General features: G+C 41.1%; 1 protein-coding gene across 1 annotated transcript; it reads left to right on the top strand.

Moving 5' to 3' along the window:
• The first annotated feature begins 2,173 nt into the window (after positions 1 to 2,173).
• Positions 2,174 to 6,324, top strand: si:dkey-11p23.7 (V-set and Ig domain-containing protein). Its single transcript, XM_067600101.1, has 2 exons — positions 2,174 to 2,557; positions 5,700 to 6,324. The coding sequence occupies exons 1-2, from the start codon at positions 2,224 to 2,226 to the stop codon at positions 6,125 to 6,127; spliced, it is 762 nt and encodes a 253-aa protein (XP_067456202.1). The 5' UTR covers positions 2,174 to 2,223; the 3' UTR covers positions 6,128 to 6,324.
• Positions 6,325 to 15,739: the final 9,415 nt, after the last annotated feature.

Genomic DNA, 15,739 nt, shown 5'->3' with positions numbered 1-15,739 from the left:
GCGATTTAAAGAACTGAGAGTCGCAGCAGATCTACAGTTTTCTGGGAGTTTGTTCAGATATGTGGAGCATAAAAACTGAAAGCTGCTTCTCTATGTTTAGTTTTGACTCTGGGGACAGAAAGCAGACCTGATCCAGACCACCTGAGAGGTCTGGATGGTTCATAATGTAGCAGCAGATCAGAGATGTATTTTGGCCCTAAACCATTTAGTGCTTTATAAACCAACAGTAATATCTTAAAGTCAATTCTTTGACAGACAGGAAGTTAACCAGGAAGTTAATGTATTACATAACAACTATAACTCCTCCTGTGGACACACAGAATTGTTTGCTGCTGTATAAACAGATAATAAATGACAATATAGTAAAATACAGCTGTAAAAATATAAAATATGTCTTCATAGGAGGAGTTAGAATATAACTGAACATTAATAAACACTTCAAATGTCCTTATATCTGCTTATAAGTACATTATAGTGTGTTATTAACCATTTATTAACTGTTTATATGCTTATTATTGATGACATGTATGAGGACTTAAAGTGAAGTGTTACTGATTTCTTTATAAGTAAGCAAGTAAAGACAAATAAACACCTTTAAAAGACAGACTTTAGGGTCAGAAAGTGCTTCACAGTAAAAGACAAAACCACAGATATAAAACAAAAAGATAAAAAGAGTTAAAGGAATGTTTGGCAACAGCAATCTGTGAGCAGAAACAGAGGAAATGTCACATATTTATTATTTTCAATGTATTAAAACATATAATACACAGTATCTTTGTGTCACCTCTAACCTGAACCCAACTCTCCGCCGCCCCCCCGAGGAGGCTTCCTGTACTGCTGAATGTCTGTTACAGACCAGATCCTGTCATTTCCCCCCTGTAATGTTCATCCTGACTGAAGGGAGATGAAAGGATCATTCTGGTGTCTCTCAATATTTTTCTTATTGTCAACAAATCCAACAATGAACTGATCTACTAACACGTATTGTGTGTGTATCAAAGCTGATATATCTGATTCCTCCGTTGTTGTCCAGAAACTATTAAAAACCAGTCAGTGAGTCTCACCGCTGCACTGGGTGACATGTTCCTTCATCATGAAGAGTTTGGTCACGTTAGTTTGTTTAGAAACAGCTCCAAAGACTAATAACAGCATCATGTTTTCAGTCTCTGGAGAGTAGTTCTGTGTAAGGCAGACGCCACTGAGCATGTGCAGGAACGCTGTTCTGTTTACAGCTTCACCAGTTTGTTGCGCTACAGATCACAACTTCTGGACTTTGTGCTTCATTATAAATTTCTCAAAGAACATCAGTACAGAGTCCTGAGGTTGTGATTCTGTATTAGGGATGTGCAGAGATCCCAGTATTTGTATTTGTATCTGTATTTGTTGAGGCAGCAAAATTATTTGTATTCGTATTTGTATTCGATTGTATATAATACTGGTAAGAGGCTTAAAAATCCTGTTTTTGTATTTATTACGCTTTTCATTTTAGAAAATTAAAGTGTTACAATCAGTGTTCATGAATAAACTACCTTATGAAGGACAACGTCCCCACACCGGGTCTCTAACTGGAGTCTCCCAGATCATAGACGACTGCGCTGACTACTGAGATAAAACTTTACTCATCACCTCATTGCAGACAGACCTCTACCTATTTATACACCCATAACACACAGACAGCACAGCAGGTAACATGTAGAAGAACTTTAAAGGTGATTCTTGCTTTGCACTTTTCATTTATTGCCTATTTTTTTACAACCTAACTTTGTGGAAAGGAGAAGAGGAACAACAGGTTATGGAGAGTCCATTGGGACTTACCCCTGATAGATGTAACAGTGGAGCAGAGGAGATAGACTGAGATAACGATGTAACCGACATGTGAACTGGTATTTGACATGTTTTTTTTCTTCCCAAAAACAAATAATTTTTAAAATATTTGTATGAAACAAATATTCGTATAAAATCCACTATTTGTGCTTTGCCGAATAACGTATTTGTATTCGGGCACACCCCTAGTATACACACAATACTTGTTAGTAGATCATGAGATTTGTTGACAAGAAGAAAAATAACATCGCCAATCAAATTCTTGAAGTAATCATTGATGATTAGACACCCTGTGTGTCAGCTGTGATATTGAACCATAGATGCTCTCTGCTGCCTCCATCAGGCCTCGGCTCCAGTGATGACGGCTGGTCCATTAACGTGCAGGCGGAGGTACGAGCCATGGAGGGTTACCCGGTGGTGCTGCCCTGCACCTTCAGCCACCCACAGCACTCCCAGCATTCCTCCCTGCAGGTGCTGTGGCGTCTGGGTCACGGAGCGGGCGCCACCATCCTGTACCGCTGCACCAGCCGGCCCGGAGTCCCCACCTGTGAGCCGGGGCCCAAGCAGGACCAGCGCTACCGACTGGAGGGAAACCCGCGGGAGCACGACCTGTCGCTACGCATCAACAGCGCCACCCTGCAGGACAACGGACGCTATTTCTGCCGGGTGGAGGTCCAGGGCCGGGAACACATCAGCTTCGAGGACAAGATGGGAACCAGACTGAGAGTGGAAGGTACGGTTCTAGGGAGAGCAAAGGTCAAACAGAAATAAAACATGTTGGGACGTCCTCTGATGTCTTAGAAGCGACCAAGAAGCACTGGAGACGGATGCATCCACCTCTCAAACCACAAATAAATCTTCCAAAGGCTAAGTGTCTGATCAGTCGAGAAAGTAAACTTCATTTAGGAGGTTCTAGATGTTTGGTGAGGTTGGCAAGCTGCTGTGGCTGCTAGCTAACCAGGAACATGCTAGCTAGTTGGAGATAAGCAGTAGGTGCAAAGTTTTAATTTATCCAACAAGTGCTCTAATTCATTATAAACTGCCTCTTGGTTCCTCACCAGCTCTGTCTCCTAGAAATGAATATATCACAGTTATGTTGCATTGCCAAACATCTGCCTGGATTACTTTCACAGGCAACGTTTTTTCTAATGAATGAGGTGCTAAATTTAGATTAGAGTTTGCAGGGAGGCAACCCATTCAAATACTGACACCTGTTGCGCCCCTCAGTGTCATTATTCAACATGCAGGGTTGTCTGATACACTTCTATAGATCTCCCACAACACCTGAAATAGACGCCATGAGACCGATGACGTCTATATAAGGTGACATATTTCTTTCTTCAGAGGTGGCAGATTGGCTGGATGGCTACATAGATACATAGATGGCAACAAGTCGAACAGGAATGTTCGCTTCCCATTTCAAACTTCTTTTCAAATGATCATTTTAACCCAAACCAAGTGGATTTTGTGCCTAAGCTTAACCAGACCTTATCGATTAAATTTCATGAACTGCGGTGATACTGCATGGTGGTAAATGCTCTAATAATGATGTGGATGGGTTTACATTGGAGTTAGTTGAAAGCCCAGTGCGTCTCATACAGATGCTAACCCCTAAATTCGCGTTCCGGCTCTGACGCGGTTGCCGGAGCTGATCGCGGCCATTCTAGTCAATGTATCCGATTCCACCGGGAGCGTTTCAGAAGCGTCCCAGAAGCGGCTCTCCGCTCCGCAGCACAGAGCAGATCGAGCTGGGCATGAAGTCTGACACACAAACAGCATTGAGCATCCGGTCAATTTTCAAAATAAAACACCCCGTGCAGGCTCCTGGTCGTATATCAACAATAAACGCAATTAAAACAGATGAATAAAGAAACCATTTAACTACGTAGCTACTTAACCATAGCAGAAGCACAAAAATCAAGGAAAATGACCAAATCAACGAAAGCTGAGCAAGTTAACAAAATTGGGCAGTTTAGTTGCCCTGCTACTGCAGTAATTATGGTAGCATTCAGGGACTTTATCAGCTTTGACTAGGCTGCTGTAATTACTGTAATAGAAGTGCAACTGACTTTAAACAGCAGAAGGCTTCCCCACAGAGAAGACGCTCCGCTTCTGACACGCCTAAGGGCGAGGACCCTATTGTTTTTCGTGTGTGTTTCTTTCTTTCTTTATTATTACGCCACTTAAACCCTAAATTTGACCCCCTAAACATGCTCAAAAACTCACCAAATTTAGCACGCACATCAGGTCTGGTGAAAAATTTGATAAAATGTAAACATTAACACCTAAAGTGCCAAAATGTGCTCTCTAGCGACTTAACTAAAATGGCCGCCACGGCCCGTAGGAATGTCGTAGAGAGATCAAACCAAAACTCAATTATTCGTCTCATCAAGACCTACAAATCACACACTGACACCCCTGACCTAAATCCAACAGGAAGTCCGCAATTAGCCTTTCAAAATAAGACTTTGCCCCAGTGTTGGCCCCCGAACAAATGCTATCTCCTCCGAGGGTGTTAATGATATCGGCTTCAAGCTTTAATAGGTGACTTATGACACTGCTGAAAAAAGTTGTTAAAAACTTTGTAATAACTCGAACGGTTTGGATTTAATAAACCCTGAAAGTTGCAGTGCCACATCACACCTTACAATGTAAACCAATGGGGAGGCAATCTATGGGCATGAACTTTGTGTCAAACTGAGGCTGCTGACGTCTAAACTATAAGTCTGACCACTTTCAAACCTGTATCAATGGATTTGCAACATAATTTCCTACTATAATATGATTATTAATGTAAGATTTGGCCAAAGTCATGGGATTTATGAGGAGATTTCACAAGAAGCGTACTCTAAAATCCTCCTCTCCAACTGCTCCTGGTGATGTCACTCCCTCAGTGCTGTGAAACATTCCGCAATACACACTCATTATAAAATCACAGGAGGAGCAAGAAAAGACTTTAAAACTCACACTCTAATATCTCAAAAACAGTAAAATATAGAAAAAACATGTAAATTCAAGATTTGTAGGTCAAAGCCTCGTGACTTATTTAAAGTTCAAATGAAGTTTGTATCTAAAACTATGTGGAAGCAGTAAATGTTCAAAAAGGTGTGGGTTCACTCACACTCTCCATTCAAATATATGAGTATTTTTCTGTCCAGCTGCAGTTACTTATTGTCTCTACACACCTGACAGTACACATGTCAATCAAACTTTGACCAGGTCATGTGGGTTAAAAGTCTTTCCTTTTCTAAAAATAGACTTGATGAAAATTAGGTTCATTACGTTAGGAGTTTTCAGCTTACTAATTGAAATTCAAATGAATGGGCCCAAAACTTGCATGATTTTGATGCCACAGGTGTGAGCAAGACAGACATGTCTCACCCTGCAGAAAATTCTCATCCTGTCAATCAAACTTTCAAAATAAAAGCACACCACACTTGTAAGAAATATCCCTCATTTTTAAAAAGCAAAATGATCTGATCCTGACGGACCAGAGTGCGAGGTCCCGACCAACACTGCTTGCAGCTTTAATTTCTCTTATCTTTACTCTTCTTGTTGCTGTTTTTCTTGCTTTTAATTTAATTTTATTCTGAATCATAATAGCAGCACTTTTAATGTCTTTAATTGTCTTATTGTGTCCCTGTTTCATGTTTTTGTGTTTTCATGCTGCCTTGCTGCAAAAAGACACAAAGATCTGAACTGATACTATTTTAGACCCCCGAACCAGCTGGACAAAAGTTCAAGAGAGACCTTTATTCCATCGACTCCTGTCTCATAACTGACGACACACCCTGCTGCATCTCTTTCATGGATTAGTTTTCATGTGTTTTCAGTGTTTTCCATCATTTACTCGTCTGTTTTCCTTCCTGCTGCAGCTCCTCCAAAGATCCTGGCTCTGTCAGTGGAGGGCAGCGAGCAGGCCGGTTACAGAGCTCTGTGTCGGGTGCAGGGCTCGCCGCTGCCGGACGTCCAGTGGCTCGGCCCCGATGACCTGCTGGAGGGTTCTCTGGTCTCTGGCCCGCTGGCTCAGGAGTCCCCGACTCGCTACCACACCGTCAGCCAGCTGAGAGACGTGGAGCCCGGGCAGCAGTACACCTGCAGCGCCTCCAACCCGCTGGGCAAAGAGCAGGCCACGCTGTACGTCCTGCCCCCCCGACCGCCGCTGTCTGTGGCCGGAGCGTCGCCTCCGCTCCTGCTGCTGCTGTCCGTCGCTCTGGGGGCAAAGGTCATCCTGCTGGTGGGGACGGGGGTGTGGATGGTGCAGGGAGGAGCTCTGCAGGGACTCAGCTGCTGGTGGAAGTAACCTGCTCTGATGATTGGTTTATATTTATATATATTTATCAGACTGGTTAATTATCTGATTATTATTATTACTGTGTGAATGATTAATCACATGATCTAAAAGTTTCAGGAGCTTTTTTGTCCTGAATAAAACCCAATAAAGTCCTGACGTTTTATTATAAACATTTAACTGTTGGTTTCAAAAATATTGTCTTTTGGAATGACCCATGTATGTATAATAAATTATTTCATAATTTCAAATGAGTATAAAGTTTCTTTTGGAGCAGTCATGCTGATATGATTATCGTAACTCTTAGGAGTCTTTAACTTCAATGTTATTTCTATGAAGGTTCCTGTAATTTGGTTCTGATTAACAGGAATGTCCTTGTAATCAAAGCTCCACTTAAATGTAAGTAAATATTAATTTATTATTTATGTATTGGTGGTAACTATATTTTCCGTATATGTTGAATTGTTTGTTTGCTTGTAGACAGTTTAAACGTGTTCAGACAGGAAGTGAAGTTTTCGCCTTGTGCCATTCATACAGTTTGATCACTCAGCAGTTTGTGTTCGTGTGTGTTTGTGTTGAGTTCAACCTCCGACTGAAACTCAACAGAAACTCCAGTTCGTCTTCTTTTTGCTTAAAACATCTTAAACTCCTCAGATGCATCTCTGCATCAGTTCATGCCTCTGCAGACTTATTTGCATCTATTCGTATCTTTCCATTGACTTTGAAATTAAATTACACTGAAATTAATGACTTTCAGTGTAAACTGACAATAAAATTGTATCATTTAGAGAAATTTGCTCCAAAACAAGAAACAGCTGCAAAAGGAAAAAACACATTTCTGCAGTTGTCTTCATGTTTGTGGTTCTGTTTTTATATGTTTTGTCCTTTGGGGCCACCGTAGGAAACAGTCTCATTTCTCACAGTGAAATAGATTAAATGAAACCATCAGTAGCATCACACAGTGCACTGAGTCTGCTGCATCTACAAACGGGTTGAACGTCTTTATTTACTATAAAATTCAAGCTGTTGTTGAGTTGAAAAAACAAAAGTGATGAATATCAGATTTACTCTGACCAATCAAATTCCAGTCACTTTATTTTGCTTTTGAAACAATCAATACATTAATGATTCACACCTGAAGTGGACCTCTGTTTTTGTTTTTATTACGCTTTTAATTTTAGAAAATTAAAGTGTTACAATCAGTGTTCATGAATAAACTACCTTATGAAGGACGACGTCCACACACCGGGTCTCTAACTGGAGTCTCCCAGATCATAGACGACTGCGCTGACTACTGAGATAAAACTTTACTCATCACCTCATTGCAGACAGACCTCTACCTATTTATACACCCATAACACACAGACAGCACAGCCTGTAACATGTAGAAGAACTTTAAAGGTGATTCTTGCTTTGCACTTTTCATTTATTGCCTATTTTTTTACAACCTAACTTTGTGGAAAGGAGAAGAGGAACAACAGGTTATGGAGAGTCTCTTGAGAACACTTTGCATGTGTCAGTAGTTCAGCTTTATCTCTGGGAAACACCCCCAACTCCAGGACTGATGTCCAAATAAGGAAATGTGCGTCATGTAGCAGGTGGATGTGACTCCCCTCGTTGAGACCTGCTGATAGACGTCACAGCGGAGCAGAGGAGAGACACTGAGATAGTGATGTAACCGACCTGCTCGCTGGTGTTTTTTTTTTCTTCCCAAAAACAAATAATTTTTAAAGTATTTGTATGAAACAAATATTTGTATAAAACCCACTATTTGTGCTTTGCCGAATAACGTATTTGTATTCGGGCACACCCCTAGCCTTCGGACAACATTTAATCATACATTTCAACAATATTCCATTAAAATTAGCACATGGCAACTAGAGCACAGTTATAGTTGTAACAGACAAATAAAACTGCTTAAAATAGACCATGAAAACTATTAGCATGACATCAGAATGAATGACATGTTCAGAAATCAAACATTAAAGCTCGTCACTCTGCCTGATCGTCTACATGAGTAACAGGACGGGGCTTCCGTAGCAGACGGGACGGGCAGCCCGGCAGCAGTCCTTGTCACTCCAGCCAAAGTTCTTACTGGTCTCCAGGCTCATGATAACACACTGGCCGTCCTGCACCGTGCCGGGCTCCCCTTCCTCCCAGTTGGTGCTGTTGACCGGAGCCTGGTCCAGCCAGTACCACTCCCCGGTCAGGGAGCTCCGCCGCATGCCGATCCACGCTTCCTGCAGGCTGTCGTTCTTGGCCTGGATGATTCTGTCATAGATCTGTTTCTGGAGTTGAGCCGTGGAGAAGCTGACCAGCTCCAGGTTGTTGTCTCTGCAGTACTTCAGAGATTCACGCCAGCCGTCTGCCACTTCTCCGATTTTTACGACTTCTGGAATCAAGACGCAGCCCCTGAAATCTGGCAAAGAGTTCAGACGAAACAGAACAAACTTAAATTAGAGTGCATTTTCCATAAGAAATCAATTACTTGTGAATGTTCAACACGTTCTCACTCCCAACTCGTCACATATCGAAGCTTGGTCAGAACCCCTGGCGTCACTTTTTAACGCTGAGGGTACCCCTTTAGCGTCACTTTTTAACACACAGTATCATGGTAGTCACTGTTAAAAAATATTTATATTTTATGGTGTGACAACGCGGTGGTTAAGGTCTGGTTAGGTTTAGGCACAAAAACCACTTAGTTAGGGTTAGGGAAAGATCATGGTTTGGGTTAAAATAAAAAAAATTTTAAAAAACAGCAAATTGGTCTCGAACCGTGCTCTGTGCTTTCTGCCAACATCATTACGAGCCATCAACTGACCCGTCCACCTCCTAATGAGAAAGTAAGTCAGCTTATATAGATGTCATGTGAAGTGACTCACTTCAGAAACGTTGATATGATACGTATTGTTGAGATGTTAATATGCTCCGTATTACAGATGTTGAAATGTACATATTCAATGTATCTGTGGTCTGCAGAAACATAGAATGCCAACGTTTTATTCTGGCGACCAGGCTGAAATTTGTCACCTTATTTAGACGTCATCGGTCTCATAGCGTCTATTTCAGACGTTGTGGGAGCTCAGCAGAAGTCTGTCGGACTACACTGCACGTTAAAAAATGACGCTAAAGGGGAACCCAGTGCATTAAAAAGTATGGAGAGCCCTTTCATTCGAAACCCGACCCAAACCGTGCACCACCTATCCAGTCATCCTGCGCTGCCGCCCAGTGGACAGCACTCGCGACCCTGTCGACAGCACGCGCTGTCCAACTCTACAGCGCGCAATGATCGATTCAACAGCGAGTTGTTAATTCGACAGCGCGTGCTACCCAGCTGATAGCGCCGATTAGACAAATTCGATCGCCTCTCTTAAATCAAAAGTAAGAAGAAACTTTGGAAATAAGCGAAGATCTAAGGCGGGGAAATTGGTATTATTAATATTAATGTGTGCCCTCCGGTCTGTTGGTCAGTTGTACCATCATGGATAATCCCAGAACCTGAAGTTGGTCTATGTACACTGAATAATAACAAAAGATAGAAATCAGGAGATATAGTCAAGGAAGTTAAGTCTCATCTGCAACAAGGATGGAGTTCATATTTACAGAGTACAGATGAATCAAAGGATCCAGAGAGTGCAAATGTGGCATTTGGAGTAACCATTCCTTGAATTAAGAATTGAAAAACGGTCATATCAGATATCAGCATTCACAGCAGAGATGTTGGCAATATTAATGTGCACTTTGGTGGAGTCACAGTCATATGCAGTGATTCAGCCACAGCTTTAACTACAATAAGAGAAATCAAATCCAAGTCCAGATCCTGATGTATTGGCCGAGATTTATCAAACATTGGCGTAAAGAAGAGAGAAGCGCTCTTCCTCTTCTTCTGTTGTTTATTGGTGGTTGGCAAACAGCGTTTAGGTGCATTACCGTCATCTTCTGGACTGGAGTGTTGTCCTCCATATAAATAAATGATGTCAACATATTGCTTTGCCGTTAGTTAGCTTTAGCCTCGACTAACCTCACAGTGAAATGAGAGCATCCTCCACACACTCGTTTATAAAGGCGGCTGCTGTCTTTTTGCAACTCGATCTCATTTCAGCCAATGACACGATAAGTTTTAACTTTATTTAGGAGATTTTGGGTAACGCTGCATAACTGACAGATGTCGCTCTTTGTTTGGGCGCTATGGTTACCGTTATGTACAGCTGTTGTGTCATTGTGACTGGCAACCAGTGACTCTGCAGTGGGGCGTAGCTGTCTAGTAACATCATGATGACTGATGGGATGGAGCACATGCTATTGGGTTTTGTTTCAAATTAGCCTATAAAATGTGTAATGTTTGTAAACCGCCAAACTGATCCCAAACCAGCCCAAGTTTTGTTCACCCACCCAAACCAATTTTGACCCGTACAAAAAAAGCCCAATTAGGCGGGAACCTGCCCAGTCAACACTGCTCATGTTCATGACGCAGCTCCTTACCTGGGGTGTTGCTGATGATGGGTGCCGGGTTCCCAAACAGAGCGTTTCCCTTCATTCCCAGAAAGTAGACAGCCATTTTGGAGGAATCGTGCCAGATGATGCTCTTTCCCGTTGCCAGAGTAACGCGCGTTGAGACGAACTCTGTCCCTTTCAGCGTTTGCCACTCTGGACTCTCCAGAGGAAGACTTCTAACATGAACCCCGTCAGTGAAATCTTTGTGGACCACGATCACAGCAAAGTTCTGCATGTTGGGAATGAAATTGACCACATAGCAAGAGGCAAAGTCTGTCTCTGGGATCAGAGGTAGGAGCAAGCTGGGACGGTAGAGAACGGCGGTACCAGAGGTCTCCACCAGCGGTGAGTCCAGGTTGAAGGGATCTACTTTGTTGGATTGTTTCTCTGACAGAAGTACAAATGTTTCAGCTTCAGCATCCTTGGCCAGCACAGGAGGAATGAAGAACTTGAGCTTCTTCTCTTTGGCTGGCGGCAGCAGGGTGTACAGCATCCCGCAGGAGCAGTTGTGCCGCATGGCGCAAGTGTGACCGAAGAGGACCGCCGCCGGCTGGTCGGTTTTCACAGCTCGCAACGCCGCCTCTGCATTTAATAAGATCTGAATGCTCTGGTAGGGCTGAAGAGGAACTTCATCCAGTTTACCTTCAACAGTTACCTTGTTCTGTTGGTCTGCATTGACGACAATGAGTCTGAATGGACCTCTTTCAGTTACAGAAGTCGTGACTATGTCCACAGGGTCAGTGGTTCCTTGGATTGTGGGTATTGGTGGGATGAAGTACTCTGTCCCCAGTTTGTCAGTAGGTATAACCAGAGCAGTTTGAACACTGTTGCTCTTAAGGCTGATGGCATGGACAGTGATATCTTTGGTGCTGGTAATTTGGAGAGTATTGTTGGAGATTTCTTTCTTTTTGAGCTCCAGTCTTGCATCAAGCAAGAAATCCTGAGTCTCTCCAGCACCCAGTGTAATTGTTGTTGTATGGTAGATGTACTGTGTGATGGTGACCTGAGTGTTGTCATACAAGGCGGTGATATAGACCTGGTTTTTGTGTGGAGCAGGATGATAGTAGGCGATGTTCTCCGGAAAAGCGACAATGAAATTCAGGCCAGTGCTGTTTTCAGGTACAGTGGCCGTGCATTCTGGAAAAGGAAAAAAGAATCTGCTGAGATCTCAAACACATGGTCATATTTTTCATTAAAAAAAGAAACAACTACCACAGCTTGAGGCTGAAGCCAATGCAGAAATACCTTGAAGCATCACTGGAGGCCATGAGATGCTACAACTGGCTCCCATTCAAAAAGCCTCAACTTCTCTCTAGAAATACTAAATCAATCTTTTTTCCAACAAGTTGTTCTGGTCTCAATAAGTGTGCTTTTGGTCATTTTGGAAATTATTACTGTGTTAATAAGATGTGAAGACTTATAGTAGCTTTGATGTCTGCCATGTGGGCGTTGACTGAGCGCTCACACTGAGTCAGACTATTGTGTCAATATTTCAATAAGTTTAATGTTACTTGATTATGATACAATTTAGCTGAAGCAGCTTTTTGTCCAAGGTTTGATTCCAGAGCATTAAAGGCAACACCTCACACTACAAAAGCTGCAACTTTGAGCTTCAAACCAACTCCAACAAAACCAACAGGTGATGTCACACCTCGCTACGTCCATCTTTATAGACCGTGTGTGGTGTCTGCTCAGCTTTAAGCATTTGAACAAATGACTGATGCTGACAATTTCCTGTTGAGGGCAGAATCTTACCTGGGTTCAGTGCAGCCAGCAGCAGGAAGAGGAGCAACACAGGATACATGTTGACCACAGGATCGATGACGAATGTTTTTAGACCTGGAGTCTCTGGAGTTGCACCTGAAATGAATTATCTGTGCTTAAAACAAGTCCAGGTGTGGATGTCAGTCAGACATTTTAGCAGGTTTGCATTGTTCTGATAGTTGTTTTCAGGGTCACAGTTTAGATAGATCTGAGTATCGTCTGCGTAAAAATGGAAATTGATATTATGTCTGCATATGAGGTAGCCTGGAGGGAGCATGTAAATGGAAAAGAGGATTGGACCTAGCACCGCGCCTTTGGTCACCCTGCAGTGAAAACCCGTTGCAGCTGACCTAGAATCAGGGATACCAATACAGAAGCATCTGTCCTTTAGGTAGGACCTGAACCATTTCAAGGCAGTACCACTGATACCAACCCAGTTTTCAAGACGGTCTGAGAGGATATCATGGTCAGCGGTATTGAATGCTGCGCTTAGGTCCAGGAGAACAAGAATGGATTTATGGCCAGCATCAGCCGACAGCAATGAGTCATTAATGACTGTGAGAAAAGCAGTTTCAGTACTATGGTTTTTTCTAAAACCAGACTGGAATTTCTCAAAAATATTATTTTCATGAATAAAAGTGAGCAGTTGATCTGCTACGATCATTTCTAAAACCTCGAGAGCTTAGAAATAGGCCTCGAATAGTTAAAATCAGAAGGATCAAGAGACGGCTTTTTTTAAAAGTGGGCAGGAAGAGATCCTGTCAACAGAGAGCACTTAAAAATTTGCAGAATAGAGGGGGAAACTCTAGTAAAAATGTCGTTTAAAAAATTTTACAGGAAGAATCTCTGGAGGACAAGTTGAGGGTTTAATTTTCATTATCATATCAGACAGTGAGGATGGAGAAATTGGATTGAAAGAGCAGACTGCAACTGTAATTAGAGAAATGCAAATGCATTATTTGAGGAAAGTACTGTACTGAAGTACAGTTCTGAGGTACTTGTACTGTACTTGAGTATTTCCATGTGATGCTACTTTCTACATTTCAGAGGGAAATATTGTACTTTCTACTCCACTACATTTATTTGACAGCTTTAGTTACTTTTCAGATGAAGATTTGACACAATGGATAATATAACAAGCTTTTAAAATACAACACATTGTTAAAGATGAAACCAGTGGTTTCCAACCTTTTTGGCTTTTGACGTCTTACAAAAAGCAGTGTGTAGTCGGGGTCACATTTCACATGTCTATGAGTTGTTAACAGCTCCACCAAATAGTGATTTTTCCCTCTAAACTTCTCACATGCTTTCATTTCAATAAATGTTCAAATGATCCAATATTTCAGCAAAAATCAAAGATTAGAGAAAAAGTCCAAAAACTGAAAACAGATTTGTGTATCAGAACTTTGTTTTTTCTTCTTTCCTCTCCCATTAATCATCTCACCACCCCTCAGATTTATCTGCTGACCCTTTGGAGGGGCCCGACCCCTAGGTTGGGAACCACTGGACTAAACTAGCTAACTGTATATAAAGTAGTGTAAACTAGCTCCACCTCCAGCAGCTACAACAGTAACATGCTGCTCTAACACTGATGCTTCACTATTAATAATCTAATGATGTCATATATAATAATATATCAGTCAGAGGGACCAAACCACTACTTTTACTGCAATACTTTAACTACATCAAGCTCATAATACTTATGTACTTTTACTGCAATACTTTAACTACATCAAGCTCATAATACTTATGTACTTTTACTGCAATACTTTAACTACATCAAGCTCATAATACTTATGTACTTTTACTGCAATACTTTAACTACATCAAGCTCATAATACTTATGTACTTTTACTGCAATACTTTAACTACATCAAGCTCATAATACTTATGTACTTTTACTGCAATACTTTAACTACATCAAGCTCATAATACTTATGTACTTTTACTGTAGTAGGATTTTTCATGCAGGACTTTTACTTGTAATGGAGTATTTTTACATTGCTGCGTTGTACTTTTACTGAAGTAAAGGATCTGAGTACTTCTTCTACCGCTGTATGTTTTACTGTTTCTGTTTTCAAAGTGTAAAGTTTTAATTCACCACAACTAACTGTTATATTTTAATTGAACTGTTGGCCTCCAGCCAGCAACTACAGATGGAAATGAGCTTGTAGCTCTACCTGGGATAATAAATGTATTGTGCGTTGTCCCTATTAATTTATTTTATTTATTTATTTATTGTTTATTTATCATGAATTTAACTCTGTCATCATGCAGCCTCGATCTGCTTCAGAAAGCTTGATAATTTTGTTTATGCACTCACACACACTTTATTTCTCACTTTAAATTGAAATTTTTAATTATTGTTTGACAACTGAAGTCAGAGCTGAAATGTGTTCAGCTGCAGTTCCTCTGATGTCCACTAGATGCTGCTCTGAGATAGTTAATATGAAAACCTCAGATTTCCTCCACAAATACAGTTTTTACACAAGTTCAACAGTCAAAATCATTAACTAATTCAGTTCATTAGTCAAAATAATTGTGTATTGAAACTCTTATTAATTTCGGCTCTTTACAGAAAGTCACATGTGGATTTTTGCACCAAAATATAAAAGTTGTTTGTCTGCATAAAACAAGGTGATCTGTCCCAATTTTAAAAATGCAGAGAAACAGAGATTGTTACACAGAACACTATTACATTATTATATTATATACTTCTATTCCATTAAAAAATCATGTTGGGGGATTTCCAAAAGTCTAATTTGCTCGTGACGTGTTTTATCCCAACAAATCCTCTTACATAACTATTTCCTGTTTTATATTTCATATTTTCTTGTTTTGAGATAAATCTGAGTCCTACCTGCTCGTCGCTCGTCAGCAGCTGATATGTTGTGTTTTCCTGAATTTTCCTCGTCTCTCCTTCAAATATGGAAACAAAGATTTGTCAGTCAAACTCTGAGCTATTTGTTAGATATTTGCATAAGATGCATATGAGTGTGTGTCCGAGGGCCACGTTACAGCTCTGTGTTTTAAACATGAAGTGGTGATAACACAAGTACAACTAGTGAAACTATTTAAGTTCCTCCACAAATTGTTCTCTTCTCTCTGCAGAATGATGTATGTGCAGTTTGTTTTCACCTTCATCTGCTGACGGAGGAAAGTTTCTCTGAACTCACCTGGTCGTACCTGCAGGATTTATGACATCACAGCTAGTTTTGAGCCAATCGTGGTCCAGTATTCACAAGCGTGATGTAGAAACCTGAAATCTAAAGCACAGAGAATGGACTTTACAAATCATCAAATCAAATCAAGTTTATTTATAAAGCACATTTAAACAACCATAGTTGACCAAAGTGCTGTACAATT

Source organism: Thunnus thynnus, chromosome 10, assembly GCF_963924715.1.
Source record: "Thunnus thynnus chromosome 10, fThuThy2.1, whole genome shotgun sequence".
Classification (NCBI taxonomy): Eukaryota; Metazoa; Chordata; class Actinopteri; order Scombriformes; family Scombridae; genus Thunnus; species Thunnus thynnus.
This window is presented reverse-complemented; position numbering and strand designations above follow the sequence as displayed.

Excerpts from the sequence above, each read along its gene's own strand:
- si:dkey-11p23.7 (XM_067600101.1), top strand. The coding sequence starts at position 2,224 with ATGGAGGGTTACCCGGTGGTGCTGCCCTGCACCTTCAGCCACCCACAG. Across the intron at positions 2,558-5,699 it reads AACCAGACTGAGAGTGGAAG|CTCCTCCAAAGATCCTGGCT; the intron begins GTACGGTTCTAG and ends TTCCTGCTGCAG.